This window comes from Podarcis bocagei, assembly GCF_964188305.1.
Source record: "Podarcis bocagei genome assembly, chromosome: 3".
Taxonomy (NCBI): Eukaryota; Metazoa; Chordata; class Lepidosauria; order Squamata; family Lacertidae; genus Podarcis; species Podarcis bocagei.
Window position 1 is genome coordinate 28238785 of NC_138127.1, and position 23703 is coordinate 28262487.

General features: G+C 41.9%; 1 protein-coding gene across 3 annotated transcripts in view; it reads left to right on the plus strand.

Moving 5' to 3' along the window:
* Window positions 1-14695, plus strand: part of ZNF292 (zinc finger protein 292) — a 29434-nt gene extending 14739 nt beyond the window's left edge. For 2 of the 3 annotated variants that reach the window (XM_081187490.1, XM_081187491.1), the window contains 4 exons: window positions 1849-2051; window positions 3628-3764; window positions 4965-5106; window positions 6624-14695. In XM_081187490.1, coding sequence (XP_081043616.1) covers window positions 1849-2051; window positions 3628-3764; window positions 4965-5106; window positions 6624-13769 — 7628 coding nt within the window. In that variant the 3' untranslated portion in view covers window positions 13770-14695. Of the gene's footprint in view, window positions 1-1848; window positions 2052-3627; window positions 3765-4964; window positions 5107-6623 lie in introns of those variants that run through there. The other variant, XM_081187492.1, reaches the window with a different exon arrangement.
* The last annotated feature ends 9008 nt before the right edge of the window (window positions 14696-23703 follow it).

The following is a 23703-nucleotide window of genomic DNA, read 5'->3' on the forward strand; positions in this document are numbered from 1 at the left end:
CAGGCTGCAGTGACATTGATTTTAATCTATTTCCGTAACCTTTTTGGTGGATCTTTTTTAATTAACTTTCGCATCCTGGCTTTATTGATTTATTTTTGTTTTTTTACCTTTAGACTCTATAGATGAGTCATAACTTTATATATAAAGCCATCTGGATTCTTCTCCAATTTCTCTCTCATTTTACCCCTTCTTCTAAAGACCAGTGTCTAAAATCTCTTTGTAAATATAAAAATGAGTGTGTGCGGATGTGAGAAAAACAAGTAGGTTTTAATCAGGGTTTGTTTTTGTTTTCTTTTGTTTTGTTTAAAAAAACATTTTAAATACTGTAATTTTAAATTTGGTTCTTATATGTGCAACTTAAAATATATCTGGAGTGTCTCTCTTGATGAAACCTAGCCCAGCCAGGTGGGTTTCAAGGTGGGTCACAATTTGGTCCCACTGCAGTGTGCACCCCAGTTCATCACTTCCCTTGTTCACATAGGTGTGCATAGCAGTCATTACCCTCCACCCATGCTGCGACTGGCTTTGGGCTGTTGCACAAGGATGCTGCCACCCAGCAATAGAGAGGGGTGTCACCACCACCTCTCCAACACTTCCGCCTATTGGTCAAGCTTGACCCCGGGAGTGGAGGTGTGGCCAGCTTGCAGCATTGGGCCGCCACACAAGGAAGCTGTCTCTGCAGATCCCTCATACACCAGATCCCTCTCAGCTGGCCCTAGAGTGGCCCTAAGGAGAAGGAGCTGCTGCCGCCGCTGCCCAACCCCAAAGGCTGGGCTTGGGTGCTGCTTCCTTCAATGAGGGAACCTGTTTTGGGGGTGCCTAGTTGCACACCCTCAAAAGAAATGTGTCTGGAGCTGCGACCCTCCCCGTCCTGCCCTCTCCATGCTATGCCACTGGCACTGGCTCTTATATATGTTCATCGCTGCAGCTTTCTTTGTAAGTGCTAGCTTGAGAGCCATAGGTGATAAGGAACTGCATGTCAGAGGGTGCATGGAATTCCATGGCAGTGAACGAGCCAGTGGAGGGGGAATGGAACACTGTTCCTACTGTGCACCCAGTGTAGAAACCAAGTAGGGTGCCAGAATCTGGTGCTTAGCATAAAAATACAATGAATTGTTGCAGGAAGGAAATACTTCTTTGTCTCCCTCTGTAGCCCCTCCAGTCCCTCTCCTGTTATAAAAAAATACATAATTGCAGACTAGTTTGTGGTCTTATTTATTAGGATTATTTGTTGGTTCTACCAATCCTGTAGTCATATATTTGTACAATTGTGTGCCGAATGAAATCTTACCTTGACACCATCCAGCATAAATTGTTCATTAAGAAGGTTGTTCAGCCCCCTCTCCCCTCATTATAACTTGTGTTCTCTGAAGTAAACTATGTTGAAATACAAATAATATTACTGCAAAAAAGGTAATCTCACTTATTTCCCATACCATAATTAAGAAAAGTTGGTATATCATAGGGTTTGTTCAGAAGTTGTCCCTGAGAAGGAATCAAGGTAGCATTTGGGTTTATGAACACCCTTACCCATGTTTCTACTTCTCTTTTCTTGATAACTGGTGACAGAACAGGAGCTTCTATACTCTTATGGTGAGAGGGATTGAGGAGGGAATGTACAGCAGTGAAATCATGTCCAAACTCTTAACCACATTGATGATCAGAGGGAAGAATTGAAGCTCTGGCTTGCTTTTTAAAAATTGAAATAGGTTTACTGTAGTCAAGTTGGGCCCTTTCAAAATCCTTCTAACAGTTAGTGCCTTTGCCTTTCATGATAAATACTGGTATGTAGACCTGTGTTAACACTTACTGCATGGTGAGCTAACAATATGTCTAATTGTCTTTCAGTGAATCAGTTTTTAACCTTTGAAGGCCCTATGCTACTGGATGTGCGCATTAAGCATTTGATGAAAACAAAGCAGTTAACTCAAGCAACTGCCCTGGCAAAAGTGTGCTCTGACAATCCAGAAATCAGCAGCAAAGGCAGTTTTAAGCAAACCTATCTAGTCTGCCTTTGTTCTGGGTCACCAAATGAAAAGCTAATGCAGGAGGTAAGTATGTTTTAGAAATATGCCTTGTGACTTTCACAAAACATCAGTAATAAGAGTATTGGGAAACATGGTTCAGAAGTGCATGTTGTAACATTCTCTGAAGAAAGAATTACTTGTGTTCTAGAACAGTTAAGCTTGAGTCAGTGCAAACTGTAAGGTATAAAACATCTTGGGCCAGATTCAACTACCCCATTCATGGAAGCTAGCACAAGGACTCCACCTAGCTCAATGGAGCTTTCCCCCTCTCTTCCCCTGTACCTGCTCCATATCCTCCCTGGAGAGTTGGGAGAACCCCCAGAACAGCATGGCAGGGAGGAGAAGGAAGATTGTTCCATCTGGCAAGCAGAAATGCTCTCATTGGTGGTATATTGAATTCCACCCATTAACTCTTATCCCTTAAAAAAAGAATTGTTGAAGTGTTTGCCATATTTTATTATATGGGGGTCTATTCGTTAATGTATAGTACCCATTATTTGGATACAATGGCTTTTAAATTGGAACAATTGGGCATAGAAAGGTTAGGAGGGAATTCATGATTTTGAATAATTCTGGGAGATTAAGGTTTTCAGGGAAGCTCTTAAGACAAGGGGTAATTAAATATTCTCAGTGGTCAGTCTTTGAAACATTCATATCTGTTAGACCCTCTTTGGCAGTAATCAGAAAGGAACTGACAGCCTTGTTCGAGCTTTTGAAGAGAAATGACAGAATGACTCCATTTGGCATTAATATATTTTAAAATGCCCTGCCTCTTTCAGCATTAACCACACTACCTGGTGAATGCTAAGCTTTTGACCACCTTCAAATCCTCTAACCATGGCTGGCATTGACCTCAGCGCAGATGCACTGCTGCAGCATTGTTAAAGTTGAAAAGGGTTAGAAGAAAGGGATTCTAGTACTGTATAAGGAAAGGAAGGCAGTTCATGAACTTGCTGAAGCCCAGAGGTCGCAATCTCTTAACCAAAATTAAGTCCTTTGATTCCTGGAGTCCGTTCACTTGGATTATTTTATATTTGGGAAAGATTTGTCCAGGTCCTTACAAACATAGGGTAGGATTTCCCTAACAAGACCTATCAGCAGAAGCCCTGCACAAAACATTTTGCTTGCACAGTGGGGCTTTTCCCCTCCGCCCACCCATGTGTGTTGGTAAGGCGAATCCCCAGAACAGTACTCAGAAGGTGGAGAGGTGAGTGGTTATTCTGTTTGGCAAACGGAAATGCTTGCACTGACAGAAGGATCAGAAGAGTGTGACGTTAAATTCCTCCCATAAACTAATAAAACATATACATAGAGACTTAAGTATTTTTGTCTATGTTAGCAGTATTTTTAGTCTCTCTGGATAAGTGTAATAGAAGATGCTGGTGTATAAATTTAAGAGATCATTGAGATGATTTATGTAATGTATAAACTGTACAATTTAGATTTTTTTTCTTTTTGATAGTCTATGTAAAAACCATGATTATCAATGTTTAAAGCAATTGCTTAAACTGCTGATATGTACTATGCATGTTTTGATGTAATCGGATTTAATATTTTAACTGAAAACAAATTACTTAATCTTTTTTTCCTCACTCTTCAGATTGCAGATATAGACTGCAAAGATGCTTTAGAAATGATCTGTAATCTAGAATCTGAAGGAGATGAAAAGAGTGCTCTTATTTTATGTGCAGCATTTTTATCTCGTCAACTGCAGCAGGGAGAGATGTATTGTGCATGGTAGGTTTGAATCCTTTGAACTATGTTAGTTAGAATATATTATACAGCAAATATACAAATGGAGTAATGGAACAGAAATATTATAAAATTGAGTATTTTGTCATAACTTGTGATAGCTAGTGCCATTGGTGTCTGTAATTCATCCAAATTAAGGATCAGATAGCAGATCAAATATTACAAAGCAACCGTAGTTTTATCTCTGTAGGAACCAAATTCTACAGCTCTTAGTAGACTGGTGTAATAGAAGTTAAGTTAATATATCTAAAATACTTACCTCATCATTGTGAGATTTTATTGTACCAGTACATTTCCAAGTACTATGCACTGAAATGACTAGTAAACTGTTCCTTGTGAACATAAACCAGAGCATATTTAACGCTGAAACGTGCATCCTTACCATTTATATCCGTATAAGATAGATATTGAGTGGGAAAACATAATACTTGGAATAAAATGCTTAGTCATGAAAATGTTAGCACATTTAACATTCAGGATTTTTCTGTAAATTTTATTAAAATAAGATTTCAATCACTAGAATGATGGATTGTAAATCACTCTTAGTTTTATGCTGCTCAAGATGCATTAAGCAAGCCAATTTCCCCATCTCAAGTATTCAGAAAGAATGACTTCCTTTCCATGTGTCCAGGCATAGTTTAGTCAAACAGCTCTCTTATATAAATAGAAGTGTACTTCATTTTAAATGTACTGTAATGTTTCTCCTGTTTTTGGCCAAAATATAATGCAGGTAGGCTGCCTCTGAAGCTATTATTTTTCTTTGTATTCCAACTGTTTCCAAAATTTCCCAATAAGTAGAAGCTGCAGGGAATTCCCAAGGTGCCATACTAGCAATTGTTTACCTTAATTTATAGGACATGGGGCTGCCACCTCTGTTGCATTGATTGCCAACTCCCAACCCCCTCCCTTCACCCCTGCCCACTTGCTACCCCTGCCAACACAATACCCTCCCCATTGTGAATCCCCATCCTTCCACATCTCTCACAGCTCGCCCCAATCCACTGTGAGAGGGTGAGAAGATGAGAAAGTATTTCATCGCATTCTGCCAGAAGGAAGTGTGCATTTTGAAATTCCCACTTCCTTCCAGGAGCAGTGGGAAAAGGAGAGAAAGACACACACACCCTTCTAGTGACTATAGTGTTTCGATGTTAGTATAGTTTTAACTTTGTAAATCTCAATTTTCAGGGAACTGACACTCTTCTGGAGCAAACTACAGCAAAGGGTAGAGCCTTCTGTACAAATATATCTAGAGAGATGTCGTCAACTTTCTGTGTTAACAAAGACAGTATACCACATTTTCTTCCTAATTAAAGTAATCAATTCAGAGGTAAGGATGTGCAGTAAGGTTATTTGTGATGCTGTGAATTGAAAATCTACTTGGTAGTGACTTGCAAAGTATAGTGCACCTACCTCATGAAAATACAGTTCTTCGCACTTCCAACTATGGTATCTGCATGCGTAAACTAGCAGTCAGAAGTTCCTGTGAAGCATAATTTCCTCTTGTCTCAGAGAATGCTGGCATGACAGTGTGCACTTTGCACTCAGTATCTCTGGCTGCCAAAAATGTCCAAAACACTAACCATTTGCTTAGAACATCTTTTAAAGAAAGTGAGGGACAATGAGCCCATCTGTGGGAGAGAGCTTTTGATTGCTTTTGACCATTCTAGATGGCCTTGACTCCTACATCAGTTTTATGAAGTAGAAAGATTGCATTGGGTACAATACAGCCAAATTTTGCTCACTCTGTTTCAATACCATCCTGGGTAAAGTATTTATTTTCCCATTAGGGCCAGTAAACCAGGTTACAAATAAAAACAGCTCAAAACTTAGAAGTCAACAGCTAAACAAAATAAAGAAAAAAAGTCAAATGCAGAGCAGCACCAAAACAACCTCCAACTGTTAAAAAGCAAACATCAAAATACAGCAAGAAACCAGGCCAGCATGAAATCAAGACCAAAGGAACAATGAAATAATAAAACAATTGTAACAGAACAGCCTATAGTGTGGAGGTAATACAAGTATAGGGGAGATAGTTCCACATCCTGTTGTTTCAGGATGATGTGGGCAAGTGGATGTTCTTCCAGGGAATAGGTCTTAGTAGGTCAGTTGTATTCCTTAGTTTGGGACCTTAATTTGCTTGACTCTGCCTTAAATTGTATAGCGATGTCTGCCCAAGAGTTGCTAAAGATGCTAGGTTGGATCCAGGGAAGAGGACATTTGCACAAGTAGATTTTCTTCATCTGTCCTTCACATGAAAAGCTACATGATACTGCTGTCTGATTTCAGCTCATTCATTCCCATTCTAGCATCTCATCTTCCAGCCATCAGAAACCTTTTATTTGATGGATGCAGGTAGCTGCAATTTGGGTTGGGAAATTCTTTTCATGCAAACATCCTTATGCTTACGTTTCTCTGGATACAACCCAGAGATATTTGAGAATGGCATTTACATGTAATAGCTCTGATAAATGTTGAGCCTTGCGGGACACAGCTGAATTAAGGACAAAGAAGTTGCTCTTTTCTCCAGTATTATTTTTTGTGCTTCTATATATTGTAAGGCAGTTGCTTGTTTCACTTAATAATTATGGGTTTTTTCAAGAGTTTGTAACAGGACCACATTAATCAAAAACTGAATTCTATAACTGTTCCTGGAAGAAGTGATTAATTTTGACAAAATGTAGACCATTATCCATTTAATGCAAAAATAAGGGTTTTTTAATTGTATGTTTAATGTTCAGATGTAAGGGAAAGAGTTTGAATAATCATTTATAGAATTTACTGAAATCAATTATAAGCATTACATAATGTTTTAAATTACTTTTTAATTTGTCTCCTCTTTTACAGATCGATGCTGCTGGACTTGCAACGTGCATTGAACTTTGTGTGAAAGCATTGCGTTTGGAAGCCAGTGAGAATACAGAGGTCAAGATTTCCATTTGCAAGACTATATCTTGTTTGTTGCCTGATGATTTGGAGGTTAAACGTGCTTGTCAACTGAGTGAATTTCTCCTCGAGCCAAATGTGGATGCATACTATGCTGTTGAAATGCTATATAATCAGCCTGACCAGAAATATGATGAAGAAAACCTTCCAATACCAAATTCATTACGCTGTGAGCTCTTACTTGTATTAAAAACTCAATGGCCTTTCGATCCAGAATTTTGGGACTGGAAAATGCTAAAACGTCAGTGTCTTGCATTGATGGGAGAAGAGGCATCAATTGTATCATCAATAGATGAGCTGAATGACAGTGAAATGCATGAAAAAGCAGAGGACTGCCAAGATGAAAACAAAGAAACTTTAGTGAATGGACTTTCTGGATGTTTTGATGAAGCTACAAACTTACTTAGAAGCATTAGAGATAAAAAGCAGAAAAACCGAGAAATAAAGAAACTGAGAGAGCGAGGGTTCATATCTGCTAGATTCAGGAACTGGCAAGCATACATGCAATATTGTGTGCTGTGTGACAAAGAATTCCTTGGACATAGAATAGTAAGGCATGCACAGAAACACTACAAGGATGGGATCTATAGTTGCCCGATATGTGCACAGAATTTTAATTCTAAAGAAACATTTGTTCCGCATGTCACACTACACGTTAAGAAGTCTAGTAAAGAGAGACTGGCTGCAATGAAACCACTGAGAAAATTAGGAAGACCACCTAAAACAGCAACCACTGGTGTGAACAAGAAGAACAATACTGTAGTTAAGCAGGAACAACGGCACATAAAAAAGAACAGCCTTTATGCAGCAGACTTCATTGTTTTTAATGATAATGATGGTTCTGATGATGAAAATTTTGAAAAAGACAAACCTTACATTCCAGAGATAACACCAGTTGAGAAACCATTGCCTGTCAATGAGTTTACATGTCCTGTTAGCTTGTGTAAGAAAGGCTTTAAATACTTTAAAAATTTAATTGCACATGCGAAAGGTCATAAAGACAATGAAGAAGCTAAACGGTTTCTTGAAATGCAGAGCAAAAAAGTCATTTGCCAGTACTGTAGACGCCATTTTGTAAGTGTTACCCACCTCAATGATCATTTACAAATGCATTGTGGCAGCAAACCCTACATCTGTATCCAGATGAAATGTAAATCTAGCTTTAATAGTTATGCTGAACTTTTGAGTCATCGGAAAGAGCACCCACTCTTCAAGGCAAAGTGTATGTTTCCGAAATGTGGGAGAGTGTTTTCAGAAGCATACTTACTTTATGATCATGAAGCACAGCACTATAATACCTTCACCTGCAAATTTGCAGGTTGTGGAAAAGTTTACCGCTCCCAAAATGAATTAGAAAAGCATATTGAAGACCATACTAAATCATCTGAAAAAATACAGCTGTCTGATGGTGAGAATAATTCTTCCCAACCTTTAGAAGAAAATGAGAATGCTGAAGAAATCCATCCAAAAGAAACATTTGTTCTACCACCTGAAAATGGTATAAATATCTGTGCCAAAGCAGAAAATTATGTCTCGGATCAGTTCAAAGATGAATCTCTCAGGACCGAGGGAACAAAAATGCCAGCTAGTGTACTGGAACAGATTAATTCAATCTCTGTAGAAAGTGTGGAGCAACCTATACCTGCTCCTCCTGCAAAGGCAGAACCGGTAGCTGTGGCCAGCAGTGTTTTGATGCCTCTTCTAGGCCAAAGAATTAGAGAAAACATGGCAAGAAAAGGTAAATTACCTGCTTTGAGTAGTAAAATAGATACTGGTGCATCTGTAGTCCAACAGTTATGCCCAGCAGTTGAAGATACTTGTAATGATCTTGCAGTGTTCCAGGAAGGAAAGGAACATGACTGTGTTGGTGAGTCCCAAACAGTTTCCATGCATTCAGTTAAACTTGAACCTGAAGTTCTTGCATCAAAAAGCCCTGAAAAAGAGATAAGTCTTATGTCCTTCATGCCGAATCAAGTAGGCTGTCAAAATTTACTCTCTCCCAAACTTCCCATGGAAGAGAACATTAAGACTGCTCCCAATTTTTATAATTTGCCTCTAAAGACTTTAGAAGGGATTGCACTTGCTCCAACCCAGAGCAGCCTCGGCACTCCTTTTGTTCCAGTCATACCACTGGCAGCTCCAGTTCAGAAGTTCACTTGCCAAGTTGATGGATGTACTCGAGTCTACAATTCTTGCCAAAGCATTGGCAAACATATGAAGACAGCCCATCCTGATCAATATGCTGCATTTAAGATGCAGCGCAAGAATAAAAGGAGTAAAAAAACAAGCAGTTTGCAAAACCTGTCAAATGATAGCAAAATTGTTTATTTTTTACCATCACAAGTATCTACTCCCACTAGTGATGCTTTTCTTCAACAAGCCAAGACCACTTCAAATCCCCCTTGTACAAGCCAACTGCAGCAGCTGTCTAACGCCCTTTTTCCAACACGTCTGGAAAGTATGACTAATTCCCTATTACCCAACATGGAAAATGTTATAAATATAGGTCTATCATCCCATATTAAAAGTGAAACAGAGAATACATTAGGCGCACAATTGGGAAGTTTGTCCAGTGCAACTTTACCTTCACAGCTGGACGAACTAGAAAAACCAGTTATGCCTCTGAACATTGACAGTGGTTCAGATCCTTTCCTTCCTTTACCTTCAGAAAATGGTCCAATTTCTCTCTTTCCTTCTCTTGCTGATAATGGTCCGAGTTCTGTTTTCTCACAAATGGAGAACAATACCAGTCACTTTTCCTCCCTAGAAGGAAACAATAACTCTGCTTTTACAAAAGAGGAAAGTGTTGATGTGCTCTTCCCTTCACAGGTAAATAATGAGAGTAACTTCAGTGAAACCACTCCGCAACTCCTTGTTTCAGAAAAAGTGAAAAAGGTTCGTAAGCGAGATCCAGATGGAAAAGAAAAGAAGCCAAAGCGTAACAAGCGGGCAAAATGGCCAGCAATAATCAGGGATGGCAAATTTATTTGTAGTCGATGTTATAGGGTTTTTTCTAATCCTAGATCACTTGGTGGCCACCTGTCTAAACGCTCCTATTGTAAGCCCCTAGATGAATCGGAAATTTCTCATGAAGCTCTACAGCTTAATGGACAATCTTCTCTTCTTGCCAGTATGATTCTTTCTTCAAATGCATTGAGCTTACAGCAGCAACAGGAGCCAACTTTTAATCCAGAAGTGTGTTTTAAAGAGCCATCATTCCTTCAGCTGCTGGCTACTGAAAATCGGTCAACTGCTTTTTTCCAGAACTTGTTTCCACGGACTAATACGACTACCTTCAATGCAAGCGAAAATGAAGAAGGAAATGAAATTATCAAACAGGCCTTGGAAACTGCAGGCATTCCAAGTACTTTTGATTCTACAGAAATATTACCACATGTAATTACAACTAGCTGTATCACTGGTACTACTGAAATAAATGCAACAGTTTTGCCAAATCCAGGTGTGTCACCTTCGTTACCAACTACCTTGCTATCAGACCAAAACAGAACAATTAACACCAAAATTTCCTCAGTAGAAGAATGCAACAGCTTACCAGTATTTCCAGATGACTTAATACTTAAGACTATTGAAAACGGCTTATGTTCCAACTTGGTTTCTAATTCTACTGCCACAGCACATAATTTTGGAAATAATACTTCACGTATTTCAGTCATAAGCAGCATCAAAAATTCAGAATTGAGTAACTTAAAGAAAAAGGGGGTTGGTGGTTCGAAGAAAAAGAAGAAAGCTGCTGCTGACATTTCACAGAACTTAGTAATTAATGATTTGTCAACATTGGGGCTTTTAGCCAGAAATGCTGAAGAAAATGTGCAAATATCGACAGAGAATCTCCAGTCAAATGTATTGACAAAATATGAGTCTCACGTGTTAATGGAAAATCTTACACAAAAACTGAGCAGTGTGGACAGCGAGTTAATTGCCAGTGTCAAAGAGAACTTTAATACTAGTCATGACACTCATGAAGAAACAGTTTGCTTATCAGTGAAATCTGAAAATGACAACTCTCAGGTCACTCTAGATTCCTGCATTCAGGAAAATTCCAATTTGGAGATTTCAGAGCAGAATGTAATTGAAAACTTTGAGAAGACCCTTGAAATAATTAAAACAGCTATGAACTCTCAGATGGTAGAAGTTAAAATGGAAAACCAGGAAGTGTCGATTGAGTCATTGCAGAGTCAGCAAATCAGTACTCCTGAGTGTACATCAGAAAACCCTTCACAAACTGTTCAACCATCCAACCTTGCGCAACACATAGCAGACATACAGAATGTCACCCTTGATAAAATTAGCCCTTCTAAGTATGACACCTCTCACAAAGATGATATTCAGATTATGGAAATATTAGAAGGGTTGAAAAAGCTGAAGTTAGAAAGTGAAACTTCAAGTCAAGTGTTTGACAGTATAATTCATTGTCTTCCAGCAGATTCACTACCACAGATTCTTGTTCCATTTGTAACAACTGAGAGCACTTCTCCTGTCCAGCCACCTTCAGAAACGCATAATCGGTTCAGTGAAAAAGCCCATAAACCTTTTATGTGCCAGGCCCCAAGCTGCAGTTACAGTGCTATGACCAAGGATGCATTATTTAAACACTACAGCAAAATACATCAATACACTGCAGAAATGATACTGGAAATTAAGAAACACCAGTTGAAATATGCACCCTTTAAATGTGTTGTAGCTACCTGTCCAAAAACATTTACAAGAAATTCTAACCTCCGGGCCCACTGTCAGCTGGTACATCACTTTACAACAGAGGAAATGGTAAAACTAAAACTAAAAAGACCCTATGGGAGAAGATCCCAAAACAAAACTGCAAACTTAACACCAAGGCCTGTTGAACTAAAGAGTATACCTTGTGTGCTAATGGAAAGTGCACAGGAAGCACAATTGACTAAAGATCTTGAAATAAAGAAAGAAGCATGTATAGAATCTGTGAAAGTGCCAGAAATAGTGGTGCCAGAGAGAGTGATCCCAGAGGAGGTGGTGCCAGAAAGTACGCCAGATGTTTCTGAAAAAATGGAAAAACCTCCACAAGTGGTTACCATTCCTCCTGAACTTTATAATGTTGCCACACTAAAAAACATACAGGTACAACCCAAAGTACGCAAAATTAGAAGACATAGGAAAGAAAAAGAGGAGAAAAAACACCCCAAACCAGCATGTAAAACTTTAGAACTTCCTACTAGTTATAGTCCCTACAGACCTTACAGATGTGTACATCAAGGTTGTTTTGCTGCTTTTACAATACAGCAGAATTTGATTCTTCATTATCAAGCTGTACATAAATCTGATCTGCCCTCCTTCTCGGTGGAAGGAGAAGAAGAAAGTGAGCCCAGTAAAGATGAGGAGTTTTGTAAAGAAGAAGACTGTGATGAAACTGAAACAAATGTAGTTGTAAAAGAATTCAGATGTGAGGTGAGAAATTGCTCAAGGATATTTCAGGAAGTCACTAGTCTTATTCAGCACTACATGAAGCTTCATGAAATGACTCCTGAGGAAATTGGAAGCATGAAGTCAGCCTTGGATGTTGGAAGATTCCCTTGTGATCAGTCTGAATGTAAATCATCCTTTGCAATGTATATTAATTATATTACTCATTTAGAAGTGGATCATGGAATAAAGATAAAACAAACAAAAACAGAGGATGGCATGTACAAGTGTGATTGTGAAGGCTGTGATCGTATTTATGCAACAAGGTCTAATCTCCTACGACATATTTTTAATAAGCATAATGACAGGCATAAAGATCATCTGATAAGACCTAGGCGATTCTTGACACCAGGTCAGGAAAATATTTCAAGTAAGGCTAATCAGGAAAAAAACATGAAAACTAAGCATAAAGGATTAAAATATAGGGCAGGAAAGCATGGAAACAAAATATCAATTAGGACTAAGCGAAGGAAACTTATAATTGTAGAAAACAAGAACTCCAAAATGGGCCAGATCCTTGAAAATAAGGCATATACTTTGAAATGTGGAAAGTATGTGTACTCAATAAAGAGTAGGCATGATGCTTTATCTGAATGTTCAAACACTTTGGTCACACAATATCCATGTATGATAGAAGGCTGTTCGTCAGTGGTCACAAGTGAAAATAATATAATTAGACATTATAAATGTCACAAGTTGTCTAAAGCATATACTTCAAAACACAGAAATATCCTAATTGTCTCAAACAAACATCCTGATTCATTGGAGAAAGAAGTATCTTCACAAAATGAGGCAATTGAGGACAAAACATGTGATGCAGAATTGCAGCCACATTTGTCTGAAACCCCTGAGGACTTGAGAGCCTCTACACCAGTGGCACAAAAAGAACCTGAGAAGAGTGAGAAGGATGAAGTGGATGAGCTTGCAGAAATGTTCATTACCAAACTTGTTAATGAGGACCTCACAAGTTCAGAGAATCATGGAAAGCCTTCTTCTGATGTAAATAATGACTGCCAAGAAACTAGTTCTTTCCTTTCGGAAAAGCAAAACGTAAATGGTAACTTAAAAAGAGCAAACAAAGAAAAAAATCCTCAGATTAAAAAGCGGAAAGTTGAGAAACAGGAAGAAATCTTAGCTGTTGAAGTAAGTAGTGTGCGGAGAGAGGAGGAAAATGCTGTCGCTGTTCAAACTGCTGAAGAGCAATCCGCATCTTTTGACTGGAGTTCATTTAAGCCTATGGGATTTGAAGTATCTTTCCTCAAGTTCCTTGAAGAGTCTGCAGTGAAGCAAAAGAAACCTACAGATAGAGCCTGCAATAGCTGTGGAACCAGAAAAGGTTCTCATTCAAACTCAAGAAAATCTAATGACAAGTCCTCGTTTGCAAGAACACGATCATGTTCTGAAAGTGAAATCTATGTACAGTTTGCTAACCCATCACAATTTCAGTGTAGCGGTACTGTAAAAATAGTTTTAGATAAGACTTTTAAAAATTGCACTGAGCTTGTGTTGAAGCAGCTTCAGGAAATGAAACCTATTGTCAGTCTGATAAGACTTGATGGACATTTGGAGAAAAATCCAGAGGTTACAAAATAATCGGGTAATATGTGTGGACTCTATGTTCTGATGATTAATGTCTAAACATGACCTGTACTGCATTTTTTATTTTATTTTAGTAGGAAGCCATTGAGCATGAGACTATTTCTTAAGGTTTTCTGTTGAAGTGATTTAACCTAGCAAAATCATGACAGTTGTCATGTAAATTTCTTTGTTTTTATCCCTATGGGACATGGAACAGAATCATTGTTTCAGTTTTGTAAATAATTGATCAGAACCTCAATTTTTTATCAGATTTTTGTCCTTTTCCATGACTCAAATATTTGTGTATTGTCTGTGGTATTTTTCACTGGGTCACAGCTCATATATAACAGTACTTTTTATTTGTAGATACATTTTTGTATATATTTATTATTGTAAATCATTTGCTGCTGTTAGCAGTCTGTAAGTCTGAAATATTAAATGACACGTTTATATTCAGAATTTTAATTTGTAACTAAGTGATCCAGTTTTTAAAATATTCTTTTAAACTTTTTAAAGTAACAACTAGGTAAGTCTACCATATCCAGTTTCGTTTTGCATAAAATGTGTATACAGGAGAAGAGATTGATCAGATCACACTTAATTGGTTAAAATACATACTGACACAGTTGTGTTTGTAACTTGAAACATCCAATATCTTTGGATGGTATTCATATGTACTTAACTCAAACTTTTTCCTATAACTGCATTTGCATTGCTTTTAATTGGATCGAAATTCTTCCACTTCCATAATATAATGGAAATGTAAATTTTAAATAGTTTGCTGACACTGAAGATTTTAAACAACATTTTGGTATTGAATAACCCATCGTGAATGTGATAGAAAATTAGTAGTGTGGAGCAGTGTATATTTTTGAGGTGGTGATTTGTGAAGTAGCCCAGTATTGCCTTAAATAAAATCACATTTCATTTCTTGTTTTATACATGTTATCTTACAAAGGTCCTTTTTGTTTTTGAAATTTAGATTTATTTATAGGGTAGCATCTACAACACAGCTTTGGAAACAATCTTTTTTAATGAATGCATTTTTACACTACTTGTTTTGATATTACCACCCTGGTATCTTTTTTTGTAAAATATATACTATAACATCATTAGAAACATAATATTTGCTTTTTCAATGGAAGATGAGAGTTTGTGCTCTTCCGAGTATAATTACACAGCTTTCTTAATAGATGACAGCCTCTCTTCTCATTCACAGTTACAGTAGAAAATGTAAGTTTCCTTCTGCTTTTTTAAGAATTAAGTTTCCTTGTCATTTGAAGTTTACATTACATGCACACAAAGATACTACTAGCACATCAGGTTGATCCAGGATAGTATTAAGGCAGAGAGACCACTGTCCCATCCACCATATTGAACTTCGCTCAAGATGGCCCTGCTACTGAGGCATCAAACAAATGACTTCAGGCTCTGCCTTGTATCTCAAAAACGTCTTTCCCGGCAGCAGAGCAAGGGAGCAGTAGGTGAGAAAGAGGAATTAATGATGAGCTGGTGTAGCATAGACTTACTCCTTTACTTGGCACCACGTTGAGACAGATTATTAGCAACCCAGTACTTGCCATCATGGTAGCAGTAAAGATTTGTATTTGAGCTCAAAATACTTGTTCCTACTAAATGTTTTATGTCACCAAGGTCAAAATAGAAGTGTGATACTGCCATAATAAAGAGTACATGTACACACAAGCCAGAAAAAATAAGCACAACTTCCTTTTCATATATAAATATATGGCTGATGCAGCTGGAAAAGGACTGAATTTTGATGGGTCAAATGGATTCTCTTACTGATTGTTAGACTTCAGCGAAGCCTATAGTAGATAAAACTGACTAATTTATCTTCTGCAGGTTATCACTATTGCATATTTCACTTGATAAGTTGAATTTGAATGTCAAGTATGGATAACATACCTGTTTATAATTTTAAAATGTCTGTTAAAGGAACAAATATGCAACAGTAACCACTTTTTTCCCCCACCCCCTGGGTTGTGCCCGGACTCTTCAAGAAGCATTGTTTGGTCACCATACTTCTCTCACTCTTGCTTCATGAAAATACTTGAGGGATTAAAAGGAGGAAGAGGCAAACATGAAAGGAGAGGCCCTCCTTTTTTCTTGTTTTGTCCCTCCACAACAGAGTTGGTAATATGCCCCTCCAGATACTGTTGGTACTCCCAACATTTATGAAACCTAGCCAGCTCCAGTGATTAGAGGTAATGGAATCTGTAGGTGAACAACATCTGAAGGGGTTCAAGTTCCTCATTCCCAAGAAGCTCACATACTGTTCTCTCAGGCTTTTTTTATGCTGTGTGATCTAGAAAAGGGTAAGAACATGAGAGCTTCCTGGATCAGGTCAGTAGCCCATCTAGTCCATCCTGTTATTGCAGTGGCCAATTAGATGCCCATAGGAAGCATACAAGGTAGACCTGAGCACAATAGCACTCCCCTGCAGTTTCCAGCAACTGGTATTCAGAAGCATTCTGCTTCTGATTATGGAGATGGAACATAGCCTTCATGGCTAGTAGCCATTGATAGCCTTATTTTCCATGATTTTGTCTAGACCTTTTTCAAAACCATGCAAATTGGTGGTCATCACTTCCTCCTATGGGAGTGAATTCCATAGCTTAACTATGAAGAAGTACTTTGTTCTGAATTCTCCCAACCTTCAGCTTTGTTGGATGTCCACCCTATTCCTGTGGGAAGCCCAAAGAAAGGACAAAGCTTTATGAGACGGGAAGAAAAACGCCTCTGCCCACTTTCTCCATGTCATGCATAATTCCATGCATTTCTATCATTTCTCCTCTTACATGGCCTTTCTCTTAACTGAAAAGTCTGAAGTAATGCAACCTTTCCTTATCCGCTTGATAATTTTGGGTGCCCTTTTCTGAACCTTTTCTAATTATAATATCACCCTCAGGAGGTTATGGACTCTCCTTCTTTGGAGGTTTCTAAGCAGAGGTTGGATGGCCATCTGACATGGATGCTTTAGTTGAGATTCCTGCATTGCAGGGGTTTGGACCAGATGACCCTTGGGTCCCTTCCAACTCTACAATTCTATGATTCTACCTTGTTTTCAGGAGACCAGAGCTGTATGCAGTATTCCAAATGTAGTCATACCACAGATTTGTATAATGTAACGGTATTGGTAATTTTAGTCTTATTTCCTTTCCTAATGATCTGTAGCATGGGATTTTTTTCTACAACTGCACATTGGATTGCTGCATTCTGGCTACCTGCTATGACCCAGTCACTGCCAGTTCAAACCCAATAAATGTATATGTGCAATTAAGATACTTTGCTCTGTTTGTCACCTTACACTTCTTTATGTTGAATGACATTGGGCATTTTACCATCCATTCCATTTGGAGAGGTCCTTTTGGAGCTCTTCACAGCCCCTTTTTGTTTTAATGACCATGAATGATTTTGGATCTGGCAGATCTGGCCACCCCACTGCTCACCCCCAACCCAGACCAAGCGCAGGTGTGTTTAGATGATGGGACACAAAATTGCACTTGTGGACAACTTATGAATGGCAATTTGCCTGACAACCCTTTCTCCCCGCCCCCTCTCATCACAGTTCTTTTGTAGAACCCAACAAATTGTCCAGAATAGGGCATGAATGCCCTTCCCCATCCTTCTGCAAATAGGAATCCCTATTGGTTACCCTCTGAGCCCTACTGTCACTGGCCTAGCACCCATCCTTAATAACAATCATTCCTTCATAGTTGATGTATCTTCATTCAGGAGCCCCGCCCCCAGTTTTTGGAAAGCAATCTATTCTGGGGGGTGAGTTATCTGTTCATTAGGCAGTTAGAAAGAAGTTAGCCCTCGGAAGAGTTGGGAAAATTGATACATAAGTCAGAGGCCTTGCTTGTTAGGAAATTGTATGGGTGCAGACCCCAAAACCCACTTTTGCCCTCAGCTATTGGATATAGTATGTTGGTGTCAGGGAACTGCCATCGGAGGAACGGGAGGTGGAAGGGCTCACAGAGGCTGGGAGGGAGTCAGCAGCAAAAGCAGGGACCAGCAGGGGGAGAGAGGGGTCTCTGGAGGAAGGTCTCATGAATGCGGAGAGAGACGCAGCAGCTAAAGCAGGAACTAGCAGGGAAGAGGGAGGGATCAGGGACACGTCCAGCGAGAACAGCGGGGAGGTGTCAGAAGCTCCCATAGGGAGACCCATTCTTCGCCGGAAGCTGCCACGTCGTGAGTCCAGAAGACGCGTTTCCGTTAAGGAGCTTCTATGCTGGAAACGCTTCCGCAGACAACCACTGTCGGAATCTACAAGTGACTAGGGCAGACATGTTTGAGGAGCTCTGTCACACACAGAGGTTTGTGGAGTTGCACAAACTCTGAGGGACCACGATTTTACGCACAAGCAGCTAATCATCCCATCACAGCATTCCGACAGTCTTTGTAAGCTGCCTGTGCAGGAGAAGGCATCATGAGCGACCCAGCCGGAGCCGGAGAGGCAGGAGTTGGAGCGGGTCCAAGCTTGGAAGATAGGTACCGAGCGTTGGAAATCCAATTGGCGCTGCAGACGGCTAGGCTTGAGGAGAGAAGGGCTCAGGATGCAGACAAGAAGGGGAGAGCCACCCAGTTCAACAGAAAGGTACCAGGATTGGTGCAGAAATTTGGGGGGGACCCCAAGGACTATCATGCCTTTAGAACAGAGATGCAATATGCCCTCAATGTGCAGTTTGATGAATTCCCTGACGAGGAATCGCGAGTGGCTTTCGTGATTGGGCATCTTGAGAGGGGGGCGAGAGACTGGGTTAGGCCCCTGATGGCAACGCACAACGACGTCCTAAAGGACACCATGAAGTTCTTTCGTGCAATGGATCTCATGTTTTCTAGCGATATTGAGGAAGGAGTGGTGCGCAGACAGCTAATGGCTTGCAAGCAGGGAAGCCGATCTGTCCGTGAGTACTGGACTGAGTTCACTATGCTGGTTCACAGATTGGGGTGGGACTTATCGGCGGCACCCATTCAAATGCTATTTGAAGAAGGCCTGGCTTCGGCCGTGAAAGACGAACTGTCCCGGGGTCCTAGGGCGGATTCCATGGATCAGCTGACTAAATCTGCGCTGACCATAGGCGCGCGCCAGGAGGCTAGAGCTTTGGAGAGGCGGGAAGGGAAAGGGGAACGCTGGAAGGAGTTCCGCATTCCTGAGATTCCAGAGACAACTTTCCCGCCGGCAGAGCCGATGGAAATCGGAACAGCGCGCGCGCGCGCAGTTTCAAAGCCCAGTGAGGGGGCTAAGAAGGAGGGAAAAGGCGCCCGGAAATGCTATCTCTGCCAACAGCCAGGCCACTTTGCCAGAGTCTGCCCCCAGAGGAAGGAATGGCAAGGGATGGTGGGAGCTGTTGAGGGAAGAGAGCAGGGAGAACCGGAGCAGGTAAAAGCCAACGCCTGGTTGCCACAGTCGGGGCACAGCAGCCAGGCCAAAGAGCAGTGAAAGTGCCCATGCCAGAAGCTCCTCAACCTGCTCTAGTGATTGAAGTGTCACTTGAGCTGCAAAATGGACACCCCCTAAAGATAAAGGCGCTGTTGGACTCAGGCAGCTCCTGCAATTTTATGAGCAAAGAGTTTGCTGCTGAACACCAGATACAGACGATCCCTTTAAGCAACCCCCTGCAGGTGACCACGATCGATGGCAGGGAGTTGTTGGGAGGAGGAGTCAGCTTGCAGACCGTCCCAATGATAATGAGGGTGGCAAGGCACACAGAACTGATAGCGTTTAATGTGGCCACCTTGGGAGGCGCTCCCATTATTTTGGGAATGAGCTGGCTAGCGCTACATGATCCGCTGGTGGGCTGGCATCAGAGAGTGGTTTCTTTTGGTTCAGCACATTGCTTAGAACACTGCAAAGGGGAAAAGGGTTCAGCAGGGGCCCAAGCCACCCTAGCAGGGACAGAAGTAATGGAGAAGGTGAAGGTACCACCACAATATGCAGATCTCAGCGACGTGTTCAGCGAGAAGGAAGCTGACCAACTACCCCCGCATAGGCCCTTTGACTGTCAGATCAATTTACTCCCTGGAGCACAGCTTCCTGTAGGCAAGTTGTATGCCATGTCAGACAGAGAAATGCAGGAGCTGCGAGAGTTCATTGACAAGAACCTGAAAAGAGGCTTCATCAGAGAGTCCAAAGCAGCGGGGGGTAGCCCAGTGTTTTTTGTGGATAAAAAGAACACGGACAAGCCGAGACTTGTGTGTGACTTCAGGGGGTTAAATGCAGTGACAGAACCAGTGGCTTTCCCTATGCCCAGGATTGATGACATTTTGACCAGGGTGCGGAAGGGAAAGATTTTTACAAAGCTGGATCTAAGGGGGGCGTACAACCTGATACGTATAAGGAAAGGGGATGAATGGAAAACCACCATGTTCACCCCTTTGGGGGCATTTGAATATCTCGTTATGCCATTTGGATTACAAGCAGGCTCAGCGTGCTTCCAATCGTTTATGAACCACGTACTGGGGCCTTTGCTTTACAAGAATTGCGTGGCCTTCCTAGATGACGTGTTGGTGTATTCGGAGAATGAGGAGCAGCATGTGAGAGACGTCAGAGAAGTGTTGAGCAGGCTGCAAGCCAACAGGCTGTGGGTGAAACTGGAGAAGTGTCAGTTTCATACCAAGGAGGTGGAATTCCTGGGGTACCGCCTGTCAGACAAGGGATTGGCCATGGATCCCGGCAAGGTCCAGGCAGTGCTGGAATGGAAAACACCCAAAACCAAGAAGGATGTGCAGAGGTTCCTAGGGTTTGGAAACTTTTATCGTAAGTTCATCCGAAACTTTGCACACCTGACGGCGCCCATTACGGACTGTCTCAGCAGTAAGAAGAAATTTGTTTGGACTGCGGAGGCGGAGCGAGCGTTTGAGGAACTGAAAAGGGCCTTCGCCTCTGAAGGACAACTTCTGCATGTGGATTTACAAAAAAAGCTGAGGGTCGAAACAGACGCATCTGACAGAGCCATAGGGGCGGTGCTGCTTCTTCTGCAGCCAGGGAAGGAGGAGTCAGAGTGGCGACCGTGTGCCTTCTTTTCGCGAAAGCTGAACAAATCCGAGAGGAACTACACGGTGTACGACCGGGAACTTCTTGCTATTCATGAGGCTTTCCGGAGATGGAGGCACCTGCTAATTGGTGCACAACATAAGGTGCAAGTGTGCACGGACCATAAGAACCTAGAGTATTGGAGAACTGCGCGAGTGCTCAACCAACGGCAGTTGAGATGGGCCCAGGAGTTCTCCAAATTTAACTTTGAGATTTGTTACGTGCCAGGCCCAGAGAACGTTAGGGCGGACGCTCTCTCACGCAAACCTGAATATTTGGAGGGGGAGGGAGCACCCGAAGAAACCCATGTCATTCCAGAGGACCGCTGGGTGTGTGGGGCGGCATTGGTGGGGCAAAGGGAACTGGTAGAGGGAACGGTGCATGATGAATACGCCCAGGACAAACTCAGGGGTCTCAGGAGGGAGGGAGACAAACCCGGGGGTTTTGAGGAGAGAAACGGGGCGTTGTATTACAAGGGAGCGTTATATATACCTGAAGGTGAATTGAGGGAGAAGGTACTCAAGCAACTGCACGATAGCCCCACAGCAGGGCATTTTGGGCAACACAAAACCATGTGGCTGGTTACCAGGGAATTTTGGTGGCCCAAGGTCAGGGAAGATGTGCGGGAGTATGTGAGAGGGTGTGACCAATGCCAACGAGCCAAGGGGGAGAGGCGGGCACCGGCAGGGTTATTAGAACCACTACCCACACCTGAAAGACCATGGGAAACAGTGGCAATAGATTTCATGACTGATCTGCCAAGGTCCAGAGGGAAAACAGCCATCATGGTTGTGGTAGACCTGTTAACCAAAATGGCCCACTTTATAGCCTGCTCACATGCGGTCACGGCAGAAGAAACCGCTAAATTGTTTGTAGAAAATGTGTTTAGGTTGCATGGCGCCCCCTTGAGGGTGGTTTCAGACCGAGGGAAACAATTTACTTCCAGGTTCTGGAGGAAGCTCATGAGCTTACTGCATGTAGAGGTTAATTTCTCAACTGCCCGGCATCCTGAAACCAACGGGCAGGCGGAAAGAGCTAATGGCGTCCTCCAGCAATATTTGAGGTGTTATGTGAATGACAGAGAGAATGATTGGGTGGAGAAGCTGGCGTTGGCAGAATTTGCCTACAACAATGCAGAGAACGTGTCCACGGGGATGAGCCCCTTTTTGGCTAATTACGGGTGCCATCCCCGAGCCTTCCCAGAGGGGGAAGGGGAGAACTGGAGCGTTCCAGCTGCAGAACAGTTCGTAGAAGAAATGGAAGCGATCCATCGCCAGCTCCAACTTAACTTAAACAGGGCCAAGGAGGAATATAAGAGGCAGGCAGACAAAAACAGAAGAGAAGGTGAAACCATTAGGGTGGGGGACCAGGTGTGGCTGTCAACCCAAGGGTTACCATTCAAAGGGGGTTGTAAGAAGTTAAGACCCAAAAGACTGGGTCCATTTGAAGTCACGCAGCAGGTCAACCCGGTGGCTTTCAGACTCCGGTTACCGAACCACATGAAGCTGCACCCAGTTTTCCACAGGTCGTTGCTGTCACCGTATAAAGGGGACAGAGAAGGGAGGGTCACTAGGGGACCAGCAATGGAGGAGAAGGAACACAGCTACCATGTAGCGGAGATTCTCGATTCCAGGTGGAAGGGAGATCAAGTAGAGTATTTGGTAATGTGGGAAGGGGAACCGGAGTCGGAAAACACCTGGGTCATGGCAGAGGATGTAGATGACGAGGTTTTAATAGAAACTTTTCATCAGAGGTTCCCACGTAAACCTCAGCCAGTGGCGAGGTTCCGGAGGGAATACTTTGCCACCACCGACGAAGAAGAAGAGTTGGAGGGGTTCCCTGATTCCGAGGAGGAGGAGGATTCAGCGAGCCGGAACGAAGACCGATGGAGGGAAATGTTCGAGACGTCTGAAGATGAAGAGGATTCTTTTCGGGGTTTTATCTCCTCACCGCCCAGAGGAGAGAGAATGGGCGGGGGGGAAGGGGGCCCTGGAGGGGAGGTGGATGTCAGGGAACTGCCATCGGAGGAACGGGAGGTGGAAGGGCTCACAGAGGCTGGGAGGGAGTCAGCAGCGAAAGCAGGGACCAGCAGGGGGAGAGAGGGGTCTCTGGAGGAAGGTCTCATGAATGCGGAGAGAGACGCAGCAGCTAAAGCAGGAACTAGCAGGGAAGAGGGAGGGATCAGGGACACGTCCAGCGAGAACAGCGGGGAGGTGTCAGAAGCTCCCATAGGGAGACCCATTCTTCGCCGGAAGCTGCCACGTCGTGAGTCCAGAAGACGCGTTTCCGTTAAGGAGCTTCTATGCTGGAAACGCTTCCGCAGACAACCACTGTCGGAATCTACAAGTGACTAGGGCAGACATGTTTGAGGAGCTCTGTCACACACAGAGGTTTGTGGAGTTGCACAAACTCTGAGGGACCACGATTTTACGCACAAGCAGCTAATCATCCCATCACAGTTGGTGTCTGTGTTCCCTTCCAAAACATCATGTAGGAAAAGGCCCACAGACATGGCAAATAAGATAGGCTTGAATACAATTAGAGTGGTGAAAATGCAAATCTTTTTCACTTTAATAAACGGTAGTTTTTTTAAAAAAATACAAAACTGAAGTCAGTGTTCACATGGAAATAACTTTAATATGTTTGCTTATTTCATATTTTATTTCAGCAAAAATTGCTTTGATCTAAATCTGCTGACATCACACTGTTGCTCAGAAAAAGTGGGAGCAACTTGCCAGCTAGCATTTAGTATTCTGGGGTGTGTTAAGCTTATTTCTGTAAAAATATGTCATGAGAATTGTATATGTTTGCTTTGTAACAAAAAGGTAATTGATTTAATAGCCTTCAACAGTGACCTTTTTTGTTCTTTGACATTTTCTCATGTCAAAT